General features: G+C 45.4%; 1 protein-coding gene across 1 annotated transcript in view; it reads right to left on the bottom strand.

Annotated features, from left to right (window-relative positions):
• Positions 1 to 10,025: 10,025 nt before the first annotated feature.
• POLR1F (RNA polymerase I subunit F) overlaps positions 10,026 to 15,374 on the bottom strand; it is a 46,319-nt gene continuing 40,970 nt past the window's right edge. Inside the window, exon 4 of the mRNA XM_069648481.1 lies at positions 10,026 to 10,625. Within this exon, the coding sequence (XP_069504582.1) occupies positions 10,244 to 10,625 (382 nt within the window). The 3' untranslated portion in view covers positions 10,026 to 10,243. The remainder of the gene's footprint in view (positions 10,626 to 15,374) is intronic.

The raw sequence follows: 15,374 nt of genomic DNA, 5'->3' as shown, positions 1-15,374 counted from the left end.
CTCTTTAAATGCTATTGCGATGCCTCCTCCTTTTTTGTTTTTCTTGTTCATTTGAAGGCATTTAAAGTTTGCTGGAAGGCAGCTTTGGAGTGCGATTTTGTAGTTGTCGTCCAGCCAAGTTTCTGTGATGAAGAGGATGTCGATGCCGTTGTCATCGAGTAGGTCGAAGATCTCTGTAGAGTGTTTTGACATGGATCTTGCATTTATTAGATTGCAGTGGAGTTTAGAGGTGTAGCTTGGTTTGCCTTTTTTTGTTAGGGTCGTTTTCTGATCTTGTTCAGGAGCAGGTTTCAGGTTGTCGGCGTTCTCGAGTAGTACTTCTAGGTTTAGCCTAGGGTTTTTGTTTTCATCTGGTTCGTCTTCCAGGGGACATGGTTGTGGGTTCTTCTTGATTTGGTGATGTATGGTGTTATTGCTTCAGTTGTGTGCTTGTTGTATCTGGTGGGGTTTGTCCTTCTTCGTGATGTTGGTAGGTTGTTCAGTGTAGTTGGTTTTGGCGTCGCGTTGGTTCGATCTGGTGAGTAGGTCTCAGCGAGGTATGGAGTTAGGTAAAGGGATTTGTCTCTTCTTTCAGTGTTGGTCCGATCTTTGAACCTGTCTGTGGGGGTGTGTTCTGTTGTTGCGGTTCTTAGTTGAAGTTTCGGGGTGTTTGTTCTTTCTTCTCTTCTTTCCTTCCCTCTGGGTGGGTCGTTTGCGCGGCATTGTACGATTCCGAGTTGTTTTAGTCTAGTCGTTGTCTTGGTCGGGGTGTAAGGGTGGAGTTAAGGGTTGTATAGTTATATAGTTGGGTTCTAACAGTGGCTCTCTTTAGTCTCCATCTCCCTTGGCGACAATGCAAATTTGGGCACGGCGGCCCAGCTAAATTTGAGACAACTGTATAGAGGGAGAGAGGCCTATCAATGCAGTTTGGGGGACAGACAATGTAATTTGGGCATGGTGGCCCTGCTAAATTTGAGACATCTGTATAGTGGGAGAAAAGCCTATCAGTGCAGTTTGGACAACAGACAATGCAATTTGGGCACGGCGGCCCTGCTAGGTTTGAGACACCTGTACAGTGTGGGGGTGGCCTATCAGTGCAGTTTGGAGAACAGACAAACTTTGGGCACGGCAGCCCAGCTAAATTTGAGACAACTGTATAGAGGGAGAGAGGCCTATCAATGCAGTTTGGAGAACAGACAATGCAATTTGGGCACGGCGGCCCTTCTATCTGCTACGTTTGAGAGACACCTGTACAGTGGGAGAGAGGCCTATCAATGCAGTTTGGGGAACAGACAATCTAATTTGGGCACGGTGGCCCTGCTAGGTTTGAGACACCTGTACAGTGTGGGAGTGGCCTATCAATGCAGTTTGGGGAACAGACAATGCAATTTGGGCACGGCGGCCCTGCTAAGTTTGAGACACCTGTATAGTGGGAGAAAAGCCTATCAGTGCAGTTTGGAGAACAGACAATGCAGTTTGGGCGCGGTGGCCCTGCTAGGTTTGAGACACCTGTATAGTGTGGGAGTGGCCTATCAGTGCAGTTTGGAGAACAGACAATACAATTTGGGCACGGCAGCCCTTCTATCAGTGCAGTTTGGAGAACAGACAATGCAATATGGGCACGGCGGCCCTTATATCAAATGCAGTTTGGGGCAACAAGGTTAGGTATCTGGTGTAAAGCTGTACCTCTCCCAACCCCGGCCCTCCTACCTTACTGGTCCTTGTAGTCGCTGGTTGACGGCTGGCCACTGGGGTGGCTTCCCCTGCAGACACCTGCTGACACTTCCTGGAGTCGCCTCTGTTGGAGTCGCCCTTGGCCTCGGGGCCCTTAGCCGCTGGGGGCTGCTGGGCAGAGGGCTGCCCTGGGGGGACCGGTGATAAAGGCTGGAGGGACCAATGAGAACGGTGCTGGGAGAGGAGGAGAGGCGGAATTTGGTTGGTGAAAGGCAGTGGGCGCCTGCAGAACGGGTCGCTAGACCCTGGGCCCGGAAGCCCAGTTACCAATCACGGGCGGTGGGCAGGTTGGGAGGCAGGAGGGAACAGGGACACGCTCGGGGAGGGATGCGGTGGGAAAGGGGGTCTGCAGGCCAAAATGGAGGTCGGGAGCCGCAAGCACTCACCTGCCGATGATTTTTTAGGAGGCAGTGGGCGCCTGCAGCGCGGGTCGCTGGACCCAGGGCCCGGAAGCCCAGTAACCAATCACGGGCGGTGGGCGGGTTGGGAGGCAGGAGGGAGCAGGGACACGCTCGGGGAGGGATGCGGGATGCGGTGGGAGTCTGCAGGCCAAAATGGAGGTCGGGGCCGCAAGCACTCACCTGCCAATGATCTTTTAGGAGGCAGTGGGCGCCTGCAGCGCAGGTTGCTAGACCCTGGTCCCGGAAGCCCAGTAACCAATCACGGGCGGTGGGCGGGTTGGGAGGCGGGAGGGAGCAGGGACACGCTCGGGGAGGGATGCGGTGGGAAGGGGGGGTCTGCAGGCCAAAATGGAGGTCGGGGGCTGCAAGCACTCACCTGCCGATGATTTTTTAGGAGGCCCAGGGGAAGCAGGTTTGGTTATGAAAAATTGTTTTCTAAGTAAATGCTAAGGGGGAGTGTCCTTTCCTTGAGCCATAAAGATGACACCGGATGACTCATTCTGACTCACTCCTCTGTTCCCCAGTCAGGGCACAGTAAATCCTTCAACCTATCAAATCCTCAGTGGGTTGGGCATAGAAAGTCAGCCTTCCCACCCACTTTCAAAAGACATAAAAAGAAGCACAGAGACCCAGATAGGGACATTCATTTTTCCACTCTTCAATCAATTTCTGCGCAGCACTTTGGCGGACTACTTCAAACCCAGATAGATCCAGAGACCAGACTCTAGAACCCAGCTCTAGAAACTTAAGCAGGGGCCTAACCCAAAAGCTGAACTCTTCTCAGCAGGCCTCAGAATCCAGCAACCTAACCAAACTATTCAACAGCCGGGCAAGCTGTTTGATTCTGGCTAGAACCATATTCAGACCCAGAAAGCAGAGCTGTGTCCAGACTAGACTGCTGTGTAGTGCCGATAGCAGACCAGAGGCCCCGCTGTGAGCAGAACCAGTGCCAGAGACCGTCCCGTGGCGAGAGAACCGCAGCCCAAACCTGACCAGATCTGTGACAAGGTCCATTCCCTTCCAAAACTAGGAGTGAGTATCTAGAACTGTCCAGAACCCATCTCTTAGTTTAAAGTAGTCTTATTCAAACCATTTCAACCTGTCCAGAACTGCATAGTTCGTGTGTCCATTCTTGATTTCAATGCAGCAAAAGTGTCATCTGTCATTCTGAAATCTTGACTTCATTTCTGAAAATCTACCTCCACAAAAACATCTGTATCTTTTGAACCGTATGTCCTAGACGCGAGATTTAACTGTCATTTTAAAGCTAAGATCCTCAGCTTTCCAACAAATCTATAACTACTTCCTTATAGTTTTTCCGTAATCGCGGTTCCCGCACTCAGAAAAAATGCCGCGAATTGCATGTTGGCTCAATTTCACCACTTGTAAAAATAGCTGCTTCTTGCTTTCCACTGCTGAAATTCGTTTTCACTCTGATAAAACATTCATGAATCATTGCTAGTGCTGACCTGAACTAATTCAAAGTAGCTGTCACCTACCCTGAATCTCTGATAAGGAATTAAAATCATTTTTAGCTTATTTTTCACTTCATTGCAAATCACAATTAAAAGCATTTTTGCATGTTTAAAAGCATACTGGTTTTCTGGGGGAACTGGAATTTGAACTGCATTTGATTGTATTCTTGAAAACTGTGTGTTCTCATTTCCATCTCTTCATATTGCATAAGGGGGGGAGGGGGAAGTGAGTTACCACAAGGGAAAAAAGGGATCATATTATCTCTTGTTGAATCCATATTGAGTTTTATTTCTGTGCCTGCATTCTTTCCATCTTGCATTTCCATGAACCGTAAAAGTATTCTCTGCTACTTTATCCTTCCTATTCCTACTCCTTTCTGATGAGTTGTCGCTATTGTAATCTTACCCAATACTGATCACTGTTCATATTCATAAGTGTGCTATCAAATATTAATTTATTCATATACGTGTGAAATATACATTTTTACAATAAACCTTTTAATTTGCAAAACAAACCTACTTCTTGGCTCAGTGAGGTCAGGGGGATTCAAAAGGAGGGGCGTTCTGTAAGGGTTTATCATCCAGATTTAAGAACTTGACACAAAAATATATGAATAAGGGCTTCCATTGGGCATCCAGACTAGGCATTGACTTAGTTGGAGTGCTTGATTGAAGTCACTTACAGCACTGCCTAGGCTGTTACTCAGAGTGGCTGTCCTTAGGACTGGTTGCATTCATGCACTCCTAGAGACAAAGGACACAGGAGTTTCAGGAACCTCCCTCGCTTCCTGCCCTTCCATACACACCGGAGCCAGAGGCGGGTTTTAGGACTGAAGGCTGCCAAAGGCAAAATGAACAAAGGGCTCAGACCTGGCTTGGTGCGTAGAGTAAAACTCAAAAAAGACCTCAAACAGAAAATGGTGAAAAAAGGGGCCATTTTGACAAAATGATCACTCATGGGTGCTATAATGTAGCTGAGGACTCAGCTTTCGATAAAAACACACAATGGTAGGAAAATAAAACCACTGCCACCAGCCATTTAATGTAGTGAGGGTGACATACAAAATGTTACATGAGAATCTAGGATAAGGGGCTACTAGGTAACCCCCCCAGCACTCCACATAAAATGGTGTGTGCTGGACCCACAAAGAAAAGGTGAGTAAAGTCAATTTCACTTTAATATTCTTGGGAACAGTAGTTCACACAAGAAAAGGTATTAAACCGTATGAGACATCTAAAGGATTTCACTGTGACACTGCACTGAAGGTGTTGTGTGTCACCATGCAAAAAAGTAGATGCCTATGGGGTTTGTCAGACTCCAAAAACAAAGGAAACACCAAATCCAAATTAGGTCAAACCACATGAGAGGAAAAAATAAATAAAAATAAGCTTGCTCACTCACCCCAAGGTTAAAATTAAAAAGTCCTAAAGTCCAGCAAAAGAGCAGGGGGTCTCCAAGATGGGGGGGGGCGAATTAAGCACTAACATGAACACTCTCCCTAACAATCCCCATTCTCTCAAAAGGGACTCCCACCACTGGGAGGGGCACTAAAAGGTGCCACATTTTTGGATCCACTGTTTTCCCCAAGGGTGTGGCAGCTCGTACAAGGTTTTCTACATCTGCACCCATCTTGGGCCAGCAAAAGTAAAGAGCAAGCCTATCGTTGGTCTTCTTGGAGCTCAAGTGACCGGCCAGAGGAATCTAATGTGCTAGTTGTAGGAACTTAAGCCTAACCTCCTGAGGTACTATTAGTTGCCTGAAGTCCCCTGGGGTAGACTCTGTAGGCTCAATGTAGAGGAGTCCATTGTCCCAGTAGAGTCTATTCTTCCCTGGCTCTTGCCCTTCCAGCATGGAAGCGGTCTGTTGTCTCTGACCTAAAGAGGCATACTCTCTTTGTCCTCTGCTGAAGTCTGCCCTAGAGGGTCCACCTTCTGCAAGTAAAGTCTGCAGCACAGGATGATCTCTAGGATACAGATCTCCAATGCAGGGAAGGTTTTCTTCCAGGTCTGTGTCACCAGTAGCTGTCTCCACAGAGTTTGGTTGGTCCTCCCACTCAGCCTAAACTGGGGGAAGGGGTCCCAGGGGTAACCTGGGACAGGCCTCTTGCGGATGTCTTTGTCCTATGAGAAGGATTCAAGGCTTTCCTTTTTCCACGGAGACTTTAGATTTCGAGTTATTTTTCTTGGGCACTGAAGTGCGGCCTTCCTGTGAACTGGAGGTATGGGAAATCTCAACCTCAAACAGTCTCTCAAAGTTGCCTCTGGCCAATCTCGTTTGCTGGGAGGCCTGGGGGTACTGGATACAACTCCAAGAGTTTTTAAATCATTTCTCAACAGGACTCCCCCTGGCACTTCATTCTGTACACTAACACAAATTCTAACCATCATATTATTGCACTGGATGAGAGCTGGCAAAATAGGAACCATTTGGATAGGGCCTCCTCTCTCTTTGTCCTCTGCTGAAGTCTGACCTAGAGTGTCCACCTTCTGCAAGTAAAGTCTGCATCTCAGGATGGTCTCTAGGATCCAAATCTCCTATGCAGGCAAGGCTTTCCTCCAGCTTTTGTTTCACCAGTCATTGGGATTTCAGGAGTTGGTTGATCCTTCCACTTTGCCTCAGCTGGGGAGGGGGACACAGGTGGGACCTGGGACTGTCCTCTCTGGGAAGTCCTGGTTGTCAGTGCAGGTTTGGGACCCTTTTTCTTTCCAGGGACTCTGGATTTCTCTGTTGAGCCTTTGTTCTAAGAAGTTGAAAGTTGGCATCTCAACGATTTCTCCCGGATCTCAAAGTGAGTCTCTTAAGGTTGCCTATCTTGTCCGCTCCAGTTTCTTTTTGCTGGGAGGCCTGGTGGTACCTGACACTACTCCTAGATCTTTTAAGTCATTACCCAACAGAACTCTCCCAGGTACTTTGTACACTCACAGGAATTCTCAGACATATTACTGCACTGGATGAGGACTAGCAAAATAGGAACCATTTGGATAGGGCCTCCAGCAAGTTTAATGAGTCCTTAGCCACATCCTCACGTTTGAAGAAACTTTCATCAACCACTGTAATGCTGGCCCCAGTCTCTCTAATGTCAGGAGTCTCCTGACCATCTACAAGTACACTGTCCTTATAGTATTCTTTTGTGTTGTCAGGTATGGTATTATAGACATCTATATTCTGTTGTTCGCACAGACCCAAGGACACTACAGAAACATTGGCTTGAACTCCAATGGGTTCTTTAGCCAGTAAGTGAAGGTGTGCACTTGCCATAGGTGCTTCAAACACTGGGGTGAAGGCTAAGGAGGCGGTGTGGGCCCCTGCAGGTTTGCCCTTGCATCTAGGACCACCTTTCACAGGGTCAGTAGAACCACAATCAAAATATTTACCACATGCTTTCTGGAATGGGGGTTTCGGATTACCTCCTTCTGGATGGGCCGAAGAGGGTTCACTAGCCCTGTATGGTTTCCCATGAGATTTCCCCTTATGGCATTTGCGGCCCTCTTTGGGACGGTTGAAATTTGAAACGTCTTCACCCTCCTCCTTTTTATGAGTGGCCCCAGAATCCTTATAAGTGGCCCTGTTGGCTACCCATAAATCAGCAACTAGCTTCTTAGGATCAAGTTTCTTTGGTCAGCCAAATGCAGTCTCAGCTCAGAAAAGCAGGCAAAAAAAATATTAAAGTAAAAACATGTTTCTCATTCCTTCAAAAGGCGTTCACTCTGTAACCCTTAACCCAGCCATCTAGGTTTTTCAAAAACTCACACCCAGGTAGCCCAAGGTGTACCAGTCTTTGTAAGGCTTCTAAACCTTGTAAGGTATTGAGAATGATTATTCCCAAATTTGGCCATTAATGCCAGCTTCACTAGCTCATAGCCTTTCCTGGCACTGGCATTTAACTCCTGAATAGCATCACAACCAATCTGGGTGAACATAGACATCGACCATGCAACTAAATCCTCACCTATAGCAAACCATAGGTGAATTGAAATGTACAAAGCCAATTCAACACAAAGTTTGGGATCATACATACAGCCTCTTTGGTAGGAGAGTTCTCTTGGGACTAGTAGACAAAGAATACCCCGAAAAAGGAGCAGAATAAAGTGACATCTTTTTAAATCTCATATTTATGCTGCATTTATTTTTCTCCGAGTCTCATCTCTTGTCTTTAGAGAGCACTGCACGTTTTTTTTTAATTCTAGTTCTAATCTCATTCTTTCAAGAGAGATATTCATGACCTACCTTGTGGAGTCACCATAGCAAGTGATTGAGGTACAGCAGGCAACTGGGGAGGAGGGTTGTTCACCCTTTGAGAATCCTCCTCAGTTTCTGACTCAGGCTGGAGCTATGCTCTAACATTTCCTTCCAAATCATTCTGGGGAGTGGGCGATAAAGGCCTACATCCCAATTGTTGATGATTTAACAGCTTAGTAATCAATCAATTCACTTGTTCTTCCTTTTAAACTCAGCCCCCTGTTTCTACACAAATCTTTCAATTGATCAATGGTAAGTGTAGTAAGGGATGCTTCATTAACTGTTATCCATACTACGTATTGTTACAAGTTAATTTACTTTTTGGTGGAGCTAGCCTTGTGGTTGGTTTATTTGGCACAAGTAGAACCAATAGTCAATGCAACCACTCCACACCAATTTCACGCCTGCCAACAGTGCTAGGTAAGAACTAGTGCAGTCCAACTGGTGAGGACTGCACAAGCCTTATTGGTATTAGGTAATCCACCTTTTAATATAGGCCTGTACTACACAAGTTGGTAGCGTGACTGAGCAACCAGGTTTATTTTAAGAGATAATGTGAGCTGTACAATTAAAAAAAAAAAAAAATCAGCAAGTACAAGTAACCAAGTCACACTCACACAAAGTTATACATACAGATTTATAATAGACACAAGGTTTAAATAGCATTCTTTTTAGAGTATCTACTAGTAACATTCAAAGTTAATAATCAGTTTTTAAAAGACAATAACAGTTGGTAAAGACTTTTCTTATGCCAACACATGTTCCAGCACACGGAGTGACTTCAGTAAAGGTCAGTATTGCACTTCTTTCAATTACCAATTCAGTTATTGAGTTGTTTAAGGAAGCAAAGGTTAGAATAAGATTTAGAACATACTTTCCGTTTGTAAAACAATTACATCTCCCAAAGGGTGGCAGGTAGACATACCCCAGCATTCCTGTCAACAATTAAAACCTACAGGCACTGCCAAAGCCAATAGGTTCAGAAGAGCTCCTATAGGGAGCCAGGACAGGTAAAGTCAATGGACAACGTCAATAGTTCTCATGCACGTGCTGACAAAGTTTGTAAGTTAAGAACAAATAACTGTACCTCTAGTGAGCTAGTTTGTAGAGAGCAGAAGTTGTTAGGCCAGTGTCAACTCCAAAAAGCACTTCCCAAGGCAAGAAGCACAACTTATCTTCTTGGTATTGTAACCCACCTTTCTATATAAGTATTGTGTAGTCCTCACTGGTTGGACTGCACTAAACCTTACCTAAACGTAGCCCATCACCGAATATACAGTGGGCAACGTTGAAAGCTGTTGTCAGCGGCCATGGCTAAAGGCCATAGCTAGTGCCCATTAATAGGTTCCAATATGCAGTCGGCACAGCTAAGACCATGGCCACTGGCTAATATTGTGATGTAGACCATGGCTAGTGTATATAATACAGTAGGCACGACCGAAGGCCATTGCTTATTACATTTTATTATTTAAAAATATACAGTGGACATGGCCAAAGATCATGGCTATTGGCCTATTTAGATGTTGGAACATTTAGCGGGCACAGCCAAAGATTGAGGCCACTGGCCCATATTGTGCTAAAGTCCATGGCTAGCGCTGACCAGTATATATAACATACAGTGGACACAGTGAAAGCTGTATCCACTGATCAAGGCCACAATCTACGGTTGAGTGCCTGTTAGTGTTTTAAAATATTCAGTGCAAATGGGTGAAGGTTGAGACCACTGCCCATAACTGAAGGCCATGACTAGTACCCATTCATGTGTTAAATATATTTGGCCATGCTTAATGCCAGTTACTGTTGTAATGTAGTTAGTGGTGTGATCGGTCATATCATTGTGGTCATAGGCTGCGCAACAGGAGGTGCAAAGTTAAGGTGGCTTCAGCAGAATTTCAGGGGTTTTATTGTGTTATGTTCTCATCTTAATGCCCCTGCAAATAAAGATTCCTGAGAGGGAGGAGAAGAAAAAAAAAAAAAGTACACACACGTCCGTTTCCATGACTATTTATACATTTCTCGTCGGGTGACGCACACATTTTTATGTGAACAAGCACCTTGTTGGTGCAAAACGTAAAAGAAGAAAAAAAAAAAATAACACTAAAGGATATCGTGTTCCAACCCGTTTTTTGTTGTGAAACCATAGATGTATAAAAGACTTTACTTAATGACTAATAGAAAGCAAAAACGTACACAACGCGAGGTACATAAATATGTATTATGAACAAATACGAAACGGGTGTCTTTTTTTTTTACAAGAACACAATTGACAATTTAAGTATCAAAGGCAGCAGACATCTTACAAAACAATACTTGCATAAAGTAATCATTAATTCCCTCCCAAAGCAATGTTCTTTACGAAAGCCCTTAATTTGAATCCTGAGCGGGGCAAATAGTGTTGTTAAAAAAAAGTTGCTTTAATAAATTCTTTTCTTTTTTGCTTTGGGTTCAAATTCCTGCGATATTTCACCATCTTCTGAATGTTGTCTTTTCTTTTTCTTGTCCTTTTTTAACTCCAAGTTATCACAAGAGTCACTACCCCCAACAGTAAGGTCTTGCTGCTTATGTTTCTTTCTCTTTTTCTTCCTCTTTTCTTGAGTGGGGGCATTGTCCATGGTGCCACCTGTATCCCCAACCAAACTTTCAATTAAAATATCCCCAGCATCTTCAGTTCCACTGTCCACGTTTTCGCCATTTAGAGATTTCCTCTTTGTTGGAGGAGCCAACTCATTTTGATCCATGTTTTCAATGGCCAAAGATGATCTATCCAGAGGTGTTTCAGGAGGCTGGACCGCCTTACTGTAAAAACCAGAAGCAGCAAATTTTACTACATTTAAATCAATATAAAAAAAAAAAAAAAAAAATCAGTAATAAATCCAATTACTATTGGAGCTTCAAAGTATTGAACTGTCCAGCAATGTTTAGTGGCAATTAATTAAAATAAAGTGACAAATAAGCAAATGTTACAACCCAAAGGTGCTTGTGTCGTTTGTCTATGACCTTCCTCCTTCACACTCCTGGGATCAGTGTACTCCTTACAAAGTGCAGCACCTTTCTTGTAAATCATAAAAAGCTCACTTTCTCCAAGTCTCCCCACGTTTGTATCTATATAAATGGATTATGGACAACTAGACTCAGAATGCTGATCTTTTACTAAATAGATTCTGAACACCAAGCAGTATTTTTGTGAGGAAAGCAGCATCTACCATATCTTTTACACAAAATGCATTGAAGCCAAAGCTTGCCAAAGCAAAACTAACATTGTGTCTGAAACCAGTGTCCAGAAACCAGAGAGTAATGCTTATAGAAAGCATGTGGCATGGTCGAAATAGACACTCTGTAGATTAAGGGCATGCAATACTGCGGTCCTTGCTATTGCCTTTAAACTATCTGCACGGATCCCTTGAGAAGCAGAAATTAAGTGGGGGCATTTAAATCACTATTATTTGAAGTTGCAATCAAAAACTAGGCCACAAGGAGGTTAGGGAGATCTACTCACTGCCCTCTAGCGAAGTGGTGAGACGCCATGTACCGTAAGAGGAGGGCTAGCAAAATCTGCTAGCCCACAGACACCGTGGAGCCTCGGTTTGCTACACAAAGGGCTCCTGCAGAAGATAATCAAACAAGGACCAAGAAAGGACAAGCACAATAAAAATGACAGAAAAAAATAATAGTGGTCCCTTCTTTACATTACCATGGCTGGTTTGCCAGCCTGCGAATAAACATTAGTAAATATGTCCACTGCCACCAGCCATAATTGTAAGCTTGTCACTTGAGCAGTAAGAAAAGGAATACAAAGTAACCCCTCAGCACTCCATATAAGGTGGGGTGTGCTGTACTCAATATAAAAATAGCCCAATCTACCCTTTAGAACATGTGTTTTGCAAGGTAAAAAACTAACAGAAAAGATACAGTAACCGTGAGAAAGGGGATACTATGCATCTCCTCAGCACTCCACACTAGATTTGCTGATCTCACAATGAGGATTGTAGAAAGGATAAAAAAGTATCCTTCTACCCTTGGAAACAGTAGTTCACACAAGGATCCCAAGGAAAAATAAAAGGGGAGCCCAAGGGCTACCACAGCAACACTGCACAGAAAGTGCTATGTGCTGCAATAAGAAAATGTAGATACCGAAAAGGTTATAGTATTATTCCAAAAATAAAGGATGAAGAGTCATAAAAAGGACACCAATAGAAAGAGTAAAAGAAATGGCGAGTGGGGAAAATGATTCCCACTCACTCAGGAACATTGAAAAATAATCCTCAAGTCCAGCAAAAAGTGCAGAGTGTATCACAGGTAAGGGACATTTAGCATACAAATCTAACCTAACAATGTCATCTGATTTTTTTTTACATCGGAAATGACATACTAGAGCGATTCAAAACGGATATAGATCTTATTAACAAAGTCTGGTTCAGAATCAGAGGAAACCCTATTAAGGATTAAAAACAATTTAGGTCAGTTCAATTACTGCTGAAGTTCAAATTAAGAAGAAATTACTATTCCAGGAAATACATGCTACCAATAAAGATCAGAAAGGGACAGATTAGCCATCTTAATTTAAATAATATTTACTTTTATCTGTGGCTGGAGGTGAGGCAGAGCCCTTGGGCTCACCAAGTTGAATTTTGGGGTTACATTTATTTTTTGAAAATGTTTAAAGCCCCCTGTGCATCGAGCGCTGTAGGCTACTTTCACGGTCCCTCTTCCTGGTTTACCTCCCTTGCTCTCACCTCCTGACCTTCCCAACCCCTCCGATTTGCCCAGAAACCTTTATCACACATTGTGCTGGGGGGCCCACAGCTCCTGAAGATGCAGCTCCAGATCGTGTTGGCATGGAGCCTGCAGCGGCTGACAAGATAGGCAAAGTCTGGATTGGGGGGCGGGGGGACCAGTAAATACTGTTCCCCATTAGACTGTCCAAGTCATCTTATGATCCGGTTATCAAATTATCTAAAAGCCTGTCATTTTTTGCACATTTGCATGTTAGCCATATCCAACTTCTAAGCCAACTGTGTAGCTTAGTGTGATGCTGGAAATGCATCAGAGGGACAGGGCCTCCGTATCCTTGTCCTTACTGCCTTTTTATCGAGTGTTCTGTCATATTCTCCGCGCAGGAGTGCATGTGGGACTCCTGGCAGTGCAGCCCTCTCTTTTGGTGTGGTGAACAGACCCGTGGGATACCCTTACGGCACCCATGGGTGGGGGTACAACCCTGTGCCCCTAGTGTACGTTTTTGGGCACCTGTGGGTGACCCGCAGAGCAGGGTATGGGCTGGTGGCAGCTCCATGCTGAATTTGACAGGTGCACCGAGTATCCTCCTTTTTGGGATACCCCGGCTCTGCCATTGGAGTCAGTTGATTCCTGATGGAAAACAAGATGACCCCTGTGGCCTTTTGCTTTCTATTACCCGTTACCTTGTTTTCCCAAAGTCCTGGGAAGCCCTGACTCGGTCCCTTCCCCCTGACTGGCTGTTGGGTGGAAGTTGTTGTGAAGTCAGTCCAGACTGACTGGAGCCTTCCCAGTGATTGTATGTTGTGGGTACGCCCTGTGGGTGGGACCTGGGTGAATGGAGTGTGCGACCAATATGCACTTCTTGTTGTGGCTGTCCGGTTTCTGGTATGAGAGACAAAGACTGAGAACGCCCTGCCCGAAACTGGCCTGAATGCAGTGTGTAGTGTTGAATGGCTGGGTACTTGTCCCAATCCACATTCCTTGTTGTGAGTGTCTGAGAGGGAGGAGGATGGCCTGTATTCACTGTGTGCCCGATTGGCTGACTGACTGTATGAATGCCGCCTGTATGATTGGCTGCTGAGAGTGACCCAGCAGTGTGGATGAGAGACAAGATAGTATATCTGGGGACCTCTCACCACTGGAAATTGTTCAGAAGCCGTGTCTACACTTGAAGAGTAACTGGAACTGCTGACCCTCGACGCCCAGCTGGAAGAAGAAGACGACTTGCTGTTGCATTTGCTTCGACCTGATCTGAAAGCTGCTGAATTCGTCGAAGACTGATCCGAGAGAGGACCTGGTAAGGCATCCTCTTCCCGTGCTCCGAGGGACCATTGAGCACCGCTAACCTTCGCCGAAGCTCCCTGGAAGTCAGACCCTCGAAAGGCTGCCGACCCAAGACGGGACCGATGAGGAGAACGAAGCAAAGCACCCGGACTTCGCCGCTGTCGAAGTATACTGCCGTCAACCAGGGTTCGCAGGTTTGTGTAACCGCTGGAGGCCTGTCGAAGTTGTGTTGTCCAGCCGTGGGGACCACTTGACGCCGTGCCGCGGCGACCGGAGCCGCCCGCTCCTTTGCCTAAGAACATTTGAATCCAAGGGCTCCCTTGTCCGCAACGTTGACCGATTTGTCCCGACGGAGAAAGTCGAGGACGACGAACGCGCCGAGGAGAAAACACCGGTGGGTTTCTCGCCACCTGAAGGCCACAAAGACTTCGACGACTCGACGCCCGTGTTGGGCCACAGTTCTTCTGAAACTCTTTGCAGTCATGAACAATCCATCACCGAGGTGCCCCGCACACCTCATCCTCGTAGGACCTAGCTGACGAGCACCGCCTGGATAGACATCGGGGTCTCGGCACCCTTGAACTTCTGATTGCCGCCGTCAACGACAATTTCACCATATTCGACGCCTCTCGACGATCCGTGGCTCCTGCTTTAAAGGGAGTCACTCAAGAGGGATCCGTCGACGCGCCTTCGAAGAATTCTACTCCACCAGGTATATTGGGGGGGGGGTAAAACATTTATAGGAGGAAATAAGGCTATTGAACAATATATGGACTGGGCTTGTGCTATATATCTTTATTTTACAGGTTGCCCAGGTTGGGGGGGGGGGGGATTTCCACACAGAACTGTGCTTAAGGGTACAGGCCAGTACTCTGCCTATTGTTTCAACCATCTTGCTATCCTTCCTATCTCTATTGCTGGTTTCCTCGTTATTGATCTGTGTGACATTTTAACCGTACAGTTGATGCACTTTTATGAGATTTGATAACATTGGTGGTACCACTTTAGAATTGTATATATTTATCATTGTTGATTTCCGAGTACAAAGTGCGTTATTGAGATTGTGTACATACCTTTGAATATTAATTATATAAAGACTGTTTTCAGTAATACAGTGTGTGGACATTCCTTTGTGTGGGTTCGGGGACTACACTGTACTTAAGTACCAGCCTGCATCACCTCCTGAGAAGCTAGGCCTTGATTGCTTGACTACGCTACCAATAATAGAGAATCTTGGATGGGGTCCTCTGTGCCTCTCCTCTACCATATTGAGAGAGGAAGTACAGACACCCCCCTCCAGTCTTTACACTTAGCCATATCTCGCTTCTATGTAGACTGTTAGCCATATCTCACATTTCACACAGATGGTAGTAACATCTTACATCTACGCAAATTGTCCACTGTTGTACTCACAGCAAAGGCATTTACCTCTCCACCATGGTACCCCAAACCTTAGTTACTGCCTGCATGGTTATATCCCCATTTAGGCATTACTCCCTCTATCCAGGTGTCTCAATAAGAGCTACT

The sequence above is a fragment of the Ambystoma mexicanum genome, chromosome 2q, assembly GCF_040938575.1.
Source record: "Ambystoma mexicanum isolate Mex_15411 chromosome 2q, UKY_AmexF1_1, whole genome shotgun sequence".
Lineage (NCBI taxonomy): Eukaryota > Metazoa > Chordata > Amphibia > Caudata > Ambystomatidae > Ambystoma > Ambystoma mexicanum.
The sequence above is the reverse complement of the archived record's forward strand: the minus strand, read 5'-3'. Positions and strand labels throughout refer to the sequence as shown.